We start from the raw sequence: 16,709 nt of genomic DNA, 5'->3' as shown, positions 1-16,709 counted from the left end.
TAATTTTTTTCATCTACCATATTTAATATTAAAACAATACATTCTTTATTCTGAAGTTGTACAATGGTACAACCTGCCTTTAAGTCTGATAGAACACAGGATGCAGACCATGTTACCTTTCTATTGTATGCATTGTATGTAATTGTCGGTCTGTATGCCTTGCTGTTTGTTATATGAGGAAGACCACTATGGAAATAAGCCTCTTTTGTGGCTCTTTTGTGATTGAACCCTCAAAGATTGTTTCAATTTTAAGTTTGAATATTTTGGATAATCAAATAAATTCAATAAATCAAAACAAAGCATGTGATCTAAATTCACTTAATAAAAAAAAAGTCCTGGCCTGATTTGTGCAGAAACAACAAGGCTGATTCTTAAACAACCAGCTTGACTGGTGGACGTCGGGATATTAACATCATGTGAGGTGTGAAATCCAGACGGTGGCTTTCTCCCCAGAGGGCACTGAGATCAGATCCCCGGACGATACTCATTAGTCAACACGCTCTTCACCTCCATCGTCACATTTATCACAACGACACAGAGAACTTACTTGCACAAGCACATTATATGCTCATTAATAACCTGGTAAACCATTCATCTTGCAGAGAGAAAATGAATTTCCTTGCTGTTGTTCATTTCAACCAATTGCGAAAAACCTTATTCTTTGTGTTGCAGAGCAGGATCTGCGGTATCCTTTCAATCATAGTTAAAAAGGTAATGGGACAAATATTATTTTGCTTTCTATTAACCAGACTGGCTATCAAGAAACAGAAAGTGTTTTAAAGGGTCTCAAGCTGCTTTTTCCTAAACCAAATGTGGATTCGCAGAATAAAAAAGACCAAAAACAAAAGACATTTTCTGTTGAAAAAGTTATTTGAATGGGCCACAGTTTAATGTGAATATGTAAAACACTATAATTTCAATATCAGGATGTCTTTTAATAAAATGGACTAAAGTGAGATTTAAAATGAACAAGGTGATTAAGAGCGACTGTGCTGGACATTTATATAGCAGGACTGCACATAATGAATAAAGATTCATGCTTTGGTCCCAAATTTAAATTTTTGCACCGAATGTGCCTGATGTAGGCAGCTTTTAATCACCTTACTGACAGGAGTAACTGCTTTCATTTAACCTTGACTGAAGATCATGAATTCTAAAGCATTTAATTGGATACATCATTTAACAGAATGAACAGAGCAAATTTTCGCCAATTCAAAGGCTCAGATTGACAGACAGTGGCAGTAAGAACCACCACAATTAAAGCTGATCTGTATTCACTGGCCCTGTCACCCATCGCCATTAGTGATGTGACTGTTTGATCATCTCTGCAGAGAAACTTTGCTGAACTTCACCTTGTTTTGAAAGGAGTCGACGTTGAATGAAAAGACGGAGGTTGAGGAGGGGAAGGGGCTCTGGAGGATAGCGACGCACACACACACACACACACACCTTCCTACCTATCTCTGGCACCAAAGCTCCCTGAGATGAACTTCTGGCTTTAAAAGCAGTAACCATCCCGAAAATGGATGTGACAGCACTAAAGAAAACAGTACAAGTCTCACACCATTATGTTTATTATCTCCATCAGTGGCTTAATTGAAATGTTTCAAAATCAGAAAATAACAATGCCATCTTTTTGAGACATTGGAAGTAATGGTTTTGTCTCGTCGCTCTCTGCAGACAATTGCCCCAGTGATGTGAAAAACTGTGTCAAGTGGTACACAGTGAAATGTGCGGCAGACACTTAATTGTTTTTCTGCCTTTGACTTCAGAGAGAACAAATTCAATCTGTGTGCCAGACATTTCCTCTGTGACTATGCCTAACCAGCCAAAGCATGTTTGGTTAAGCAACCAGCCCCAGGGTTAAATTTTTGATTTTGCAATTACAGTTTTTTTTTAATCCACAAAAATACAAAGTGTTATTTAAATGAACATAGCTTTGGGATGTTTCTGTTAACCAGATCCAATATAATGGTTCTCAAAGTGAAGTCTGGGGACCCCTGTGGGGCCCTTTGGAGTGCCCAAGGGGTTCTCCAGAAAAATGAATTGTAGATTAATTTCACTCTATTTTAACTCATAATTTCATATAGGGAGAATAGATTGTCTGTTTTTGGGTCATCAACAAGACGTCTCTATACTCATTGTGAAGGCTGTAAGGACTTTTTATGTGATCTGAATAATAGTGTTTCTAATGTTGGATAAATCTTTGCAACATTTATACAAGAGTAAGGAGTTTCAAGCATTGCATCCTCATTTCAAGACGATTTATGCAGGCACCAGAAAAAAAGCTTGTTGAGCTTAATGTTGAATCTGCATAATATCACAGACGACAAAGAGAAACACGCCTTAGACCAAACACTTTATTCTATCTTCTTGGGAAAAATCTTCTCATAGATTTTGCAACTGGGATGACACACACTGGCTTTTTCCAGCTGGAGTTGATCAACACTGACATTTTGGCACATAAGAAAAGCATGTTAAAGGAAATGCAGATTAGTGAGACCAAATCAAATCCACTCTAGTGTTGTTCATTCTGCCCCACCGCAACACAAACCATGTGTGCTGCTTTTAAGTGGTGAAAATAATCTTAAGATTATAGAGTGGTCTCTGGTGCTAATTGTCTTAAGAGCTGTTTTTCTTTTGCTCCCATTAATTCTTCCTTTAAGAGCTTGCCCCAAATGTTTTAACTGGATTTTTAAACTGTTAGCTTTGGAGATATTGTTTGATGGCAAATGTAATGAGGGAATCATCATTTCAACATGTGTGGTGAAAACAGAGCTTGCAAATGTTCGTCGGGACAGCTGCCGTAACAGATTTTGAAATGTTAAGAAGTTTGAGCTGCCTCAGAGGAAAAACACTCAGCGCCTGCTCACTGATGTGTGTTGTTCTCATGCTCAGTGAGGGAAGATTCTGACAAAGGGTTTGCGGCATGAACTACTTCACAGCGTCCATACGAGACTCAACGCTGACACACTCGACAACATCCAAAAGCCTCAGAAAGAGACTGAACATTCATGGTTGAGCATTCATGGACATTTTATTCTCAAAATGTCATTATAAGCAGATTTGTATGACTGTCTTCTGTAATATGCTGGGACCTTTCTCTCTCCTTTGTGTGAGTGATGTAGTGGAGTTTTGCCTCTTGTAGCTGTTTGTTGTTGTTCATTTGTAGTTTGTCCTCTTCGTCCTCCTGGATCCACATTCTTATTAAATGTTTACAGACTATATATGATATTATCACCCTGGTTTTACCCATTTAGATTTTTCTAAATTGGCCTTTTTTGTACTCATGACATCTATTGCATGTCTTTCCATGCTTGAAAGGAGTTCCCTCCTCTGTAGCTCTGGGGTTACCCCCCACCCGGATAGCGGGGCGGGGGTGGAGGATGGGGGATGGTGGGGTCTTCTTATCCCAATTGAATGTCTAAGGGTAGCGGGTGCTAAATGCTGTACAGATTGCAAAGCCACTTGCAAATTTGTGATTCATGATATTGAGGTACATAAATAAAAATTGATTCTACTAGATTTGTCATATTTAAAGTTCTGCTCAAAAATGTGTTTTGCTTATTGTGACTTGTTTGACCATCACTGTGCAGAATGATGCAAGTGAAGGTGGAAAGTTTCACTGTGGCCACTTTAAATCTGAGTTAAAGACGTATACATGTGGAGCAGGATTAATGATGATGTAGACATTTCAAGTCTTCATTGTACATACATTGGAGATGGATATAGGAGTATAGAAGGAGACAGCTTGAGTTCAGCAGTTAAACTGTTTAAATATTTGCATATTCATATATAATTGTCTTAAAACAAGTCTGGAATTGGCCACTGCTCTGGCGAAAACACCAAAAATACCTTCCGCAAGTCTCACTCCTTTTCTCAAGAGTTCCTCATCTGTTGTTGACTTTTCACTGTGACAAACACTTCCATCATTGCTGAATAGGTCAATCGCCACAAAAAAAGCAAGAAAAGAGTCAAAAGCAAACCGACTCCATCCATTTATCCCTCTTTACCTCTCCACACCCTCCCTTTGCTCTCCTTGCAAACCAGCGGAGGCCATCACTTGTCTTGAGTTAATGGTGACGCAGGGCAGAGCAGCATGCATAGGTGCTTTCATGACTGATTGATACTGTTGGGTTTAAGGCTATAATATTAAACAAATGGTGCATTCTAAAGGGCCCACAGGGAACTCTGAAACTCCTTGCTGTGAAACAAAAAGCGACCGTTACAGCACCTATTGGTTTGTAAGTGGTAACCACAGAAGTAAGTAAGCACACTGCTGGAAAATACTTTAGCAATCGAAGGATGAGGGTCTGTACTCTGTAATTATGTTGATGGATTTTAACCAGTCATTAATGATTTTTCAAAACAACAATGGTGACACTCATAATTGTTACAAAATACCTTGTTGTCAATAGCAGGATTTTAGATTCAGTTTTTATAAATGTATAAGATTTCCTATGAACTCATTTCCAGAAAAGAGTTTTTGTTTCTAAGCTTTTGTTTTCTGTGGCTGTGTCTTTATATGAACAGTGTTTTTAAATGTAAAGCCACAAGTTCAAAAAGATTGACCTCGTGCATGAATACGGACTGATCCGAGGTTATGTGTATTTCATGTGTTACTGATTTGTTTTGACAGCGTTACCCAGTGTGGCCTATCCACTCCACTGAAAGTCGTCCTGGGCTTGTCCGTTTGCCTGGAGTCTGGATTCATGGCCAGCAATGAATTGTGTGTTGAAGGGTCTGAAGGAGAGAGTTAATGAAGTAAAAATTAATGAAGCACGTGAGCACCACCATCTCAAGGCTGTAAGCTCTTCCATGCCCCATTTATAATGTATGATCTCAATAAAATCAATCCAATGTACCAGTTCTCACTTAGGGTAAGAATAGATTTACAGATTACAGCCCTGTGTTCCCCTGGTCATAATTACCCCCCCCCCCCCCCCCCCCCCCCCCCCCTCTCCACCCTCTCCTCCTACAGCCAAAGTGTGCTGCTGGACTCCTTTAGCAAATTTAATGTGAAGTTTCACAACACTGTGCACAGACAATGTCATCCTGTCCATCGATGAACACTCAGCTCTGATGCTGCAGGTAAAAAACCGTTATAACAATGTCTTTGAAGGCATGAGAGGAACCAAAATTCACTGATTTCTTGCCAGACATTATGATTCTGTGTTTTCTGGTTTGCAGAGCAGTACACGTGTGTTCCTGTGGTCATTTTCATTTTCTTGTCACTTTATCGTGCAGCCGTGAAGACTTGTTGAAAGTTTAAACAAGATGAAGTGTAGCAAGTTGCCTGTATTAGAGCTCCCCCCTCAGGTGTCATGGAGAATTATGCATCAGGAAACAAAACTCTTCCACATCATGATGATGATGATGATGAGTAGCAGCATATTCCAAATTATTTACCAGAAGAATTCATGAGTAGTAAGTATCTCTCTGCAGTGAAGTTACTTCAGTCGATTTGTGATGACAAATGTGAAGAAAAGATTTAATGCCTTAACAAATATGCAATGAAATCTCCATACTTATTGTTCTTAATGTGTTATGCATTTGCAAAATGTGCAGGCAGACTTGTGAAAATGTATATTTATTATTTACAGGTGACTGTGTACTTAAATATTGTACACTGTGTATACAGCAGGAGAGTATTTGCATAATTTTCATTTGCTCTATATCGTCATTTGTTTCCTCTGTAATGAGTTTTGGCTTGTCGGTTGTCTCACTCACACTGGTTGCTAAAGTTGCAAACTATATGTGAAGCTGAGAGTATAAACATCTACAATAACAGTTTAACACTTATGAAATGTATGACTCTCAAGTGGATAAGAAGCAGATTTTGTTTTAGATAAACCTATACAGGCTTTATGTGAAAAAACAGAATTGTCAAGTTCAGCTGCCTGATGTGCCTATCCCTCCACCTCCATGAACAATTCTGTATTTATAATGTCATCTTATCACACTCCCCTTGAAGGCAGCAGCAAGTGCACTTATGCCTTCCTTTGTTAGGGTGAGTTGGCAATTTCCTGTGAGATGGAGCAACTGCAGGCAGCCCTTTTCTTTGATAATGTCCCTGACACCTGGACCAAACTGCTGTTTCCATCACTTTGCAGGCTAGAACAGGAGGAAAGGAACATGTCATAAGCCTCCTGCCACCCAGAGTCACTCAGTGTGCATTTAACAGCACTCTCCTCACTACACTTTCCAGGATGTAGAGGTCAGAGCCAGAGGGAGATTCTTGTGTGGAAAGTTGTCTTGCTGAGCTGCATCAAAAAACACCAAGAGTCAATATGACTCCTCTGTTCAGTCATAATGTTCCATCATTACTTTACTGTCACAAATATGCAAGTATCTTATTTTGCATGATGTGGCATGCAAACATTCACATTTAAAACAATACTGGTAAGCCCATGTTTACATTGGCAGGGTTATTGGTTGCTATAATTGTCCTTCCGCTGCATATTGTCTGCCAAGAGATCTCTTTTGAAAATGTTCAGGTAATATGAAGCTTGAGTTAGACAAATAAAGTAATAATAATAATTTAAAATGTTTTTAGCATGAAACTCGCTGTTTGTGCTTCCATGGACAACATTTCCTTGCTGAAGGACAGGAACACAAAGCAGGTATTTGTTATTAATATGGAAGATACCCTCTTGGTTTGTCTAACTCCAACTGCTAAAGCTTTACATTAGCTTTAGTTGAACTTTGGAGCACATTTTTGTCAATATCCAATATTAATGTGTCCATATGTTCACTTAATCTGAACGTTCTTCACAGCCAGTATGGACAGTAGGAAAAAAAACTACCTCAATGTAGTATTGTAGTATTAGTATTGTTTTAACTCAGACTTAAACAATTGTGAACCTACCCTTTAAAACAGCAAGCCTGAAAGGGTGTTTATTACAGAGGCCTGACAGATTGATTCTAAATTATAATTAATCAGTTGATTTTGACCCACAGATTGTGATTGTGCCCTGTGAGTTTCATTTATTCAGCTTTTCTTTTGGCTCTACTACAATCACCGTAGACCTGCAGGACTCTCAGGCAAATTAACAGTCTTCACACTACCCTGCAGCCATAATGAAAATATCAGTCAATCAAAACCCACATTATGCTGTGAAATCCTACCACATATCTCCAGACATGCGTACAAATAGAAACTGCAGAATAAGCGCTCAACCTGTTTCAGCGTTAAGGCTGGCAGTGTATCAGTCAAACACTATTTAAAAGCCTTCCTGCGTTGACCACGTCCACCTGAAGCAGCCAGGGATTTCACGTCTATTGACGTGCAATAAAACTGAAAATCTGGACATTAAGATGCTTTAGGGAAATCCAGCTTTAATTCCTGGAGGTTTGAGAGCATGGTATGGAGGGATGAGGGGCCCATCTGCGACCTGTCTGCAGGTCCGGTGATGTATAGCTGTGGGCTGAATGGCCACACTCAGGGCTGTGTGTTGCTGCTCACTGTGCCATGGCACTCAGGGCACTTTAACCCCCAGTCCCTCCTTACAGGTACCCCGCAGCCCGCCACCATGCGCTACTCATTTACTGCTACACTGGTTTTCATAATTAGCGCCGCAAGGCCTCATTAAATCTGCTCTAATGAATAAATATTGTATTTCATAGCCTGATTACCAGATCAGCTCAATGCTTGAGCGTTGTAAACAATTACTTCCCTAAATATTCATCACCCCAAAGTGGATGATCATTGGTATTTAATACAGGACTAGTATTTTCAAGTGCATCTTTATTATACTAATAATATTTTTTGGAAATGCTCCTTTTGGAGGGAAAAAAGGTGGAGACGTTTTATTTATAATGATGTAAACTAAAAAAATAGGATATGATGATTGTATTAATGTAATCCAATACAACAACCCTGCAATAAGTCTTATCTCTAAATGTGAAGTTCATGTTTTTTTTTTTGCCAGAGAAATGTCAATTCAACAGTATGATCATTTTTAACTACTATCATTAACAACTATACTAAGTAGCCTAAGTGTGTTAAATAGAGGTTATTTCCAATTTTGCATTAAAAACACCTGGGACTGGACTAAATATCACTGTTTGTACAAATTGCACAAATGTATCTAATAAACAAGTTATTGTGTGTATTTGTGTACTCTTTGCAAAACATGTTTATAATGGCGTATTGTCAATATCCGTGTTATATTATTGTGTCCATAATATTTATTTTATTGTTTTGTTTTATTGTTGTGTCAATATCTGTGAAATTAGTCAACACTAGATTTACAGACTTAATTAGGAAAGTAATGATAGAAAGCTACTCATTGGAATTAAAAATCAACATGGATTAGATGGAGTCTATTTGCCACCTTAAAATGGAACTCGTGAGCTCATGGTTACGACATGGAAAGCTGTGCTGTCATTCAAGTTGTTAACGTTAACCGTTGCTAGGCAATATGGGTGCCAAAAAACTCCTCATAGTTTTCTTTTCGTTGATATTTACTTGATCCTTGTAGTATGCTTACTGTCTGTGTTTAAGAGCCTCTGAGGCTAACAATTTAGCTAGTTAGTAAACAGGTAACAAGTAGCAGGAAATGCAAAATCAAAATGGCAGAGGGAAAAGATGAGCCCACTGGGAATATCAACATTTTCCTCAGGCATATCATAAAATGACTAAGAAAAACTCGAAATAACTAAAAGTACAATACTTTCACTTACCAGCCTCCAAAAATTGAGCTTCTTTGGCCTCCACCATTTCTGGAAACGACTCATGAACTCGGAGCTTTGAGACGATTTCCACGATCTAAGTCATAAATACCACAAGAGGGGGGCGTTTATATAAACTCTTCTTTTTAACAAGGTTGACGCACAGGATAATAACAACAGACTATGTACACCTGTTGGATTTTTTTTCTCTGTAAGATCATAAATGTAACAACACGATGCATTTTCCACTCAAAGCCATCATCTTACATAGAATTGAGAGAACTTCATTTCATTAAAAGCTGACCATAAAATAAGCATTTCTTCCTGCAGTTTCAGTGTAACTTTTCCCACGGTCTTCATAAAATCCAGATCTCTGAAATGAACAGCAAATTCTGTACTGGGACGGGAGGTTTTCATCTTGGGACATTTGGACGCAGTAGCTCAAGGCTAAAATCACAGGTATGATGTGTCCTTCGGCAAATATCTTATTTCCATTTCCAAAAGCATCTTGGTTAAAGGTAAAGTGACTGGACTTTATCCAGTTTGGAGAGGCAAAGTATATGTGAAAACTGTGTTTGACAAGCTTCAGACAAATATAAAGGCTGTCATTACCTGTCAGACACCGCCAACAGTGAACTCAGTCATGCTTCTTGAGAACATTTCAAATACCAGAATCAAGATTTCTTGGTTATTCTTATTTCTTGTAACATGGATATAGCTTCATACCATACCATACCATACCATACCATACCATACCATACCATACCATACCTTTCAGCCATTTCCCAAAGAGATAGGTCAGTAACGCAGCAGAAATGTATCACACCAAAGCCACTGTAAATTAGCCTAAGGCTAACTGCCAGACTGCTGAAACCTCATATAAGCTTCAGATAAACTTTTAATTGCATTTTTGCACAAAGTGACTGTGTGGACACACTGTGGATTTTGGCCCCCATCACTTACATGAAAGTGCATTTGAAGGAGATCTTTTAATAGCCAGTATGAACAGGAACAATGATTACAGAGAGGAAAACCTGTTTTATATGGATACCTGACTGCTGTTTGCTGACATATTCTTTAATTTTGTGGTAGCTACCCAGCTTCCAATTTCCCCTAGAGGCCACTCATAGTATCACAGTGGGGAAAATCCCCTGCTGCATTTTTCCCAAAGACCACCATAAAAAAAGACACCTTTGTATTATGAATTTTTAATCAATGCTTTTATATATTTCAGAGCTAAGCATGTATTTTATAAAAGAAAAAAATATGCAGTCTTTGAGAGGTCTAGAGTTTGGAAATGGAGTCATAACTTGGGAAACATGTTGAAAAAAATCATTTTATTGTGCAGCAGTCAATGTTAAAGTACTTTCTGAGTTCTGTACATGACTCAAATATAATGATGAACAAAATTGTCCAGTGTTCAGGGGCCTCGGACCAACAGTTTCAGACATCAAAGAATAGCCTTTGACCACAGGATGGACCATGAGTCATGCACCCGGTCTGTGGGTCCACTTCACGTTTGTAGGGACTCAATATTCTTATATATACATTTCTACCTATTGATGCAGAGCATTGAGGGTGTGGGCTGTAATGGGGGGGCTGCTCCATTTTTGCAGACAAAAGGGCAAAGGCAACACAAACCTCTAACCTCTGTCCAGCAAGTGTTTTGACTCCATGTTGCCACATTTCTGTCATGCCCCCTAGATCTGAAGCAGACAGGAACTTGAGTGTTATACTGCTCAGTGTGAACACAGAAAGTGAACCATGAGGTCTTGACCACAATTTGAAAAAGTCAGCCTCATTTTCCAACTGCATTGACATTTTAAATATTGTAATGGACCCTTGAATACAAATATCAGCCTGTTCATCTCTATAATACTATATTGTAGTGATGACAGCATGCAATTTGTGAACCATGCCTGTGTTTGGCACTAAGACAATTACTCCATTAGTCAACTAACAGAAAAATGATCAACACGTTTAAGAAATGATTGTGTCAAATCTTTTGCGGTATCACACAGAAATCCAAAACACAGTTTCCAACTTCTCCACTGTGAGATGTTTTCTGCAATTTCTATCAATTGGGTTTTGGACTGTTGGTTAGTTGCAGACCAATTTGATTTTGTTATAATTTGGGATTTACTGGCTGCATCATCAAAATGTTCATCAAATCTCAAATACTGTGTATTAACTGTAACTCAGGTTATTGCAGTTGTTAATATAAGGAACAATGAACACCCTCTCGTTGTAGTAGTCAGCCTAATACAGGGATACAGTGACAAATGTGTAGATACTCCTCATAATACAAACTCCCTCTAAACAGGACTACAGCTAGCTAACAGTAACTGAAATGATGATAAACCTCCAGCCTTCACAGCTCTTGAGATCTTCAATCACCACTAGCATTCAGGATTCCTCCTCCATGTTTCAATAACAGTAATTACAGCTGCCGATGTTCTGCATAGAGTGATGGTCAAGTCAAAGAAAACTGATAACACGATCTGCAGTGATTACCTCTTTAATGGAAATGTACAGTTAACCCATTAAGCACAAAACAAGCATCACCATAACAGATTTTCCCATCAGCAGTTAAGCATTACTCTTCCTGTTATTAGTGCAGTGCTGACAAACACGAGAGGCATTTATGATAACCTCCACCTGCCATTACATTGAAGAAATCTCAACCGTTGATTATTTTGAAACAATATCATATAATCAGAGTCTGTCCTGTTGCAGGTCAGATGAAGTACGTTTCAGAGATGAACGACACAAAGGTTAATTTCATGTCATTTTGTGTAGAGGATCACACTTCTGAACAGAAAACGCACGCCATAACTCTATTGCCACTTCAGTGGCACCTTCAACCATTCCTACTTAACAGAGTAAGGCAGAAATGAGCCAAAGAGACTGGAGCAGAGCGAGAATGTGCTTTAACAGGATAAAATGATTTACAGGTATGAGATTCCCATTAGAGTGTGCTAATTGTTTCCACACCATTAGTGACAGTTATCTAATGAAGGATATTTAACCAGGCGCTGTAGTATATCACAGTTCCTCTCGGTTTAGAAGTGAGAGGCAGTGGACCCCGATCTATGCCCTTTCCACCTGCACCACCTCGGCAGAAAGCAGACTATTGGGCCACTTCTACAGGATATCCCAAGTAAAGCAAATATGTTTTAACATTTAAACGTTTAGCTGATTTACGAAAGGTTTCGCAACTTGTAAAAACACAAGCATAAATTTTCAACTCGAAAAAAAACAAACAAAAAAGGCACAAAGATTGATCCCCTACAAGCAAATTCATGTCCAAGCAGGCTGTAAAATATATACATTTAAAACAATGTAAAATACTGTGGCTCTAAACAAGATTTTTTTTTTGAGCAGGTACAATTCAGCTGTTAAAAGATATGTACATCCTAGGCTAATGCAATCAACGAACATTAAGCTTATAAAAGGCTGGTCAGACAGTTTGCCAAATTATGGTTGACACTTTTCATTTTTTTTGTGTGCTCTAATTTAGCAACCAATCAACCAGCCTTCATGTGAAGTCTCATTTTATAAAAACAGATCAGAAAAAAATATCTGGGACAACAAACTTTACACTGGAAACAATTGTGTCCTCTAGATATCAGTGAATGTTTAACTATGAAATGTCACAAACAGGAACAGTAACCGTTGTATTATAAAGCATGTCAGTCAGGTCCGGATAAGTCAGAGCAGCTTCTTTTGCCACATTTCAATTGCTACTCTGTTCGCTTTCCATCTCTTTCTTCAAGCTGCAGAGAAGAAAAGAGAACCGCAGTGTTAAAAACAGATATGAAGACTTAAAAAAAAAAGGAAAATATCACATCTTAAAATGCTCCAGTCACCTCTTCAGGTAGGCGTGAACGTTATCATAGCCATGATATTTCGCCAGGTAAACCAACACTCCAGTAGCACAGCGGCCTTCTCGGGCCCGACAGAAGCTGCAGTTACAGATCCCTCTGCATGGCGGGCAGTGCCACTCCTACCAGGGACAAGAAATTAAGTCAGACTGACTCTGACACATACATGTCCGAATGCGAGGACAAAATTTTGTTTCGGTACTCACCGGATTCAGCAGAGCATCTCGGACCTCCTCTCCGTACCGGTTACGGAGACACGGGCCACAGAACTGACCCCTTACCCCCAGACACTCTGGATTACGACAGTTTGTTTTGGTGTCGATTGTTTTCTGACGGCACTGGTGGCAAGTGCTTCCCTGAGAGAGAAGATGGAGTTTTAAAAAATTGTCTACAGAAATATGCAGCCTCTCAAATATTCAGAATTTACATTGAGTGTGTGACCTACAGTGGCGCTGTTGTAGACTTTCTCTCGCACGTTCCCGCAGATGTTCTGCAGCTCAGCCTCTGTGATGTCCTCCACAGGCCGCACTTCATGAGGGATGGACTTCGAACCGTTGAAGGAACGGCGTCGAGGCTGTGAGAAAAAAAAACATGCACTTAATTAAAAATGTGATTTCCTTTGATATGAAAGGAGATAAACGTGCATCAGACAAATGTGACTCACAGGCTCATCCACTTCCTCATAGAAGCGACTTTTGCGAACCAGGCTGAACTTATCCTCAGGCTCATCCTCTAGAGTCGGGCTGGGGGGTCCATCCACCAGTGTGCGGGACCTCGTGTGGGGTCGGGACAAACGCTCTGGGTTTCTCCTACAAACTGCTGGAGTCCCCAAGGACCGCCGAGGTGCTTGCCGGGGCTGAAGAGGTTAATACATTGATACGTTAATATATGGTACGGATAAAGCGACATATCTGATGTGAAACAGCAAATCTTATCATTTATCTTGAAGTTAAATTACCGTAGTTGATGCTGACATTGCCATCCGTCTCGGGAAGGGTCCAGATACTTTGTTCAGCTCTGCCATTAGCTTTGCAAGCTAAAATAAATAAAATAGGAGTTTTAAGATTAGATACGATTTGCACAATTTTGAACACAGTTAGGATTTACGGCATCCCATGTTACACAAATGTGAAACACTGTGTACCATTTCTTTGTTCTCCTTTATATTCATAGCTCTCTTGGTCATGAAGTTCAAATCTTCCTCAGAGTCGGAGTCTGGTGTCTTAGTCTGAGGGAGTGGTTCAGATGCAGGCCTCTTCTTGCCCGTCTTCCTGGTGGGGAACGTCATTGCAACCTTCAGGACGCTAGACTTGCGGCCACGTCTCAGAGGTTGAGAGTTTACTTTCTGTAAGAAGATGTATTTTATAGTTAGAAGAAACTGCCACAGTGTCTGATGAAGGTCTGAAACATTGTTACACTCGTACTTGTATTGTCGCCTTTAAACTCACCATGGCTTTCATCTGACTGTTGATCACATTCTCAAACCCGCTGCATGTATCTTCCTCTGATGTGGCCTCAAACACCTTTGATTTCTCTGCCATCCTCCTCGTCTGTCTTAAGCCGCTCCTCTAAAAAAAACAGACAATCATTAGTTGCAGATGGTGCTGCAAATAGCACATTCAACACCATTTGATAGGATTTCATTTATGGAGAGACTTAGTACTGTATTGTTACCGTATTTGCAAAGCCTCCATCAGAGCCAAAGCTGTCGCAGCTGTCATCAGAGGAAGAGGAGGAAGTCTCCATGGGAACCAGCGGGATGCTGCGGAAGCTCCTCAAACTCATCCTGGTAGATGGAGACTGGACTGCTTGTTTCTACAAAGAAAAGGAAAAGTTAGAGGGGAGAGTCTGTTGTGTGTATTTTAAAAGGGTGTGTTAATCAGACAAAGATGTGCAGCACCTTAAACCATGAGGGCTGTACTTTACTCTAACATTTTAACTTGGAGTGAGGGCAGTCTAATCAAACTACAGGTTAAACCTGCCAAATGAAGAAACTCAATTAAACATCTGATCTATAAAAAAAAAGTCAGAAAATTGAAACTGCTGGTTATTTTAAGGTAAAAAAAACAAAGAAAGAAAATCCAGTGAAACTTAAAAATCTGAAAATATACTTGATGCTGAAATCAATTCATTTCTGCCATTTGCTCACAAATCACTTAAATCAATAAGGTTTTTTTTCCCCAGGGAGCTTTAATTTCATGCCAATGGACTTTAAGTTTAGTGTTTAATGTTTCACCTCAAGTAAAGAGGACACACCCATGTCTACAAACCACCTCTGCAGAGCATAAGTAGGTCATGCAAACTTCAAAGTAACTTACTCAGTATACTCATATTCAATGATTAACATGAATAACTACTCATATGAAGTCATGCAAACTCATAAGTTACCTTTTTTTGTGGAGTTACCAGAGGCTAGCATAGCATGCACACAAATCCATTTTTTCGTTAATTTTGCTAGTTTGAACAAAATCATTTCATAGTTTAATATCACAGCTTCTCATGCCTGTTTGTAAGTCGACATTGTGTGTCGAGCCCGTAAACTTTTAAACGGTGGAGTAAAGTTGGTCAAGCGTTTAAAAGGAAAGACTGAAAGTAAGGCAAAGTTTAACTGTTGCAACGTGATTTAGACAAAATATAACAAAACAAGATAAAGCTAGTAAAAGGTCAAACTATTACACTTTTATGCAGCTTTTCTTACCTGGGAGCGGGTGGATGGCATGTTTTTCTTTCTAAAGTGTCTCACACAGGAAACTACAGACACATGCAGCAGCTCTGCAGTGAACAATGCAGCTCCTCCAACAGCAGCCTGCCCACAATCTTTCATTTCCCGCGCCACCGGAAAGTCCTCAAAGCTGCATAAAACACAATCCCACTTGTAAACTGATTAATAAACATTATGTTCAACACTGGGGGCCAAATTGGTAACTGACGCTTTTTGTTAACACTTTAACAATATGTCGATTTTCTCTGAATTAAAAAACGTTTGAAAGTAGTTAATTTCTGAGATATTTAGGAAACAAAGGCGGCGTCTCTTCCAAGTACTTTTCCGTGGCGCGAATTTTTTTACTTCTCACTTTGCATACAAGGCGCGTAAAATGTGGAGGGCTTTTCAATTCTTTTTTTTTTTACAGACACTAAGTAAAATGCATTCACCTACCACTGTATTGTACTGGGGAACAATATATTAAAAAGTATTCCTATTATTTTGTCCACTCCATTAACATACGTACATGATGGGGACAAAATATTAGGAACACTTTTTCACATAATGCACTCCAGTACAAAATCACCACACACTACAACCTCAATAAACATAAAGTATAATTATCACCTTTCTGACAATGTCAACAAAAACTGAATATATGTATAAGCTTCGTAAAAGTAGAGTTTATGGCAACGCTGTTGTATTGGATTGTATTAGACTGCACAGGTGTTCCTTATAAAGTGGCCAGTGAGTGCAGGTAAACATAGGCCTACAGACAGATGTGAATATTGTAGAACATGTAATGTTGCACAGTCAGAAATACCAGGCAGAAAGACGGCATCTGATTCAAAACCTCTGAAAAATAAAAGTACACTTTGATACAATAGATATTCAGCACCAGAGTGTTACTGAACCTTATTTCAGTGTCAGACTAACTGATTTGATTGAGAAAGAGTTGTTTTTTTTATGAATATTGTAAATACTAGACCAAACCAGTTGGAGGCAGTAATGTGCCAATTTGTTGTTTGCTAAACCTTGAAGAATGACTTTTTTTTTTAATAGGTCAAAGTTTAGCATCTAAATGTGCTTGCAACCATCTTCATCCCGATATATAACGTTTTTTTCAGCCTTCAAAATACTTATTTCAGCTACATTTATGCGGGGTCAAGTTGAATTAAATGAATGAAATGGAAGACTTATTTGGCAAATGAGGCATAAAACAGGAAGAGCCCATGGAAATTGCATTTAGTAAAGTCGAAGAAAAGAAAGAAATGTGACAGACGAACAACACTATTTGGGCAAGACAACAGATTGACATCTTTATGTAAACAGCATGAAGTGGACATGATTGAGGCGTCCAAACAGGGATCATAATAACAAAGTCTGGGACCTGTCACACAAAACTGATTAAAATAACAAGCATCCACCTGGGTTATATGACCATTGTC

The 16,709-nt window shown here is 39.0% G+C and overlaps 1 protein-coding gene across 1 annotated transcript; it reads right to left on the bottom strand.

Annotated features, from left to right (window-relative positions):
- Positions 1-11,183: 11,183 nt before the first annotated feature.
- cdca7a (cell division cycle associated 7a) lies at positions 11,184-15,313 on the bottom strand. Its single transcript, XM_062431724.1, has 10 exons — positions 15,256-15,313; positions 14,232-14,372; positions 14,006-14,125; positions 13,702-13,902; positions 13,516-13,593; positions 13,222-13,413; positions 13,003-13,131; positions 12,764-12,913; positions 12,543-12,679; positions 11,184-12,449 (listed from the first exon to the last, which is right to left on the bottom strand). Exons 1-10 carry the CDS (start codon positions 15,274-15,276, stop codon positions 12,410-12,412), a joined length of 1,209 nt encoding a protein of 402 aa, XP_062287708.1. The 5' UTR covers positions 15,277-15,313; the 3' UTR covers positions 11,184-12,409.
- Between the last annotated feature and the right edge of the window lie 1,396 nt (positions 15,314-16,709).

The sequence above is a fragment of the Scomber scombrus genome, chromosome 13, assembly GCF_963691925.1.
Source record: "Scomber scombrus chromosome 13, fScoSco1.1, whole genome shotgun sequence".
In the NCBI taxonomy this organism is placed as follows: domain Eukaryota; kingdom Metazoa; phylum Chordata; class Actinopteri; order Scombriformes; family Scombridae; genus Scomber; species Scomber scombrus.
This window is presented reverse-complemented; position numbering and strand designations above follow the sequence as displayed.

Bases quoted from the DNA above. Each gene is read 5' to 3' on its own strand.
- cdca7a (XM_062431724.1), bottom strand. From the start codon at position 15,276: ATGCCATCCACCCGCTCCCAG. The intron at 14,126-14,231 runs GTAACAATACAG...TGTTTTTTTTAG, and splicing joins ATGGAGGCTTTGCAAATACG to AGGAGCGGCTTAAGACAGAC. The intron at 13,594-13,701 runs GTACACAGTGTT...TATTTATTTTAG, and splicing joins TAAAGGAGAACAAAGAAATG to CTTGCAAAGCTAATGGCAGA.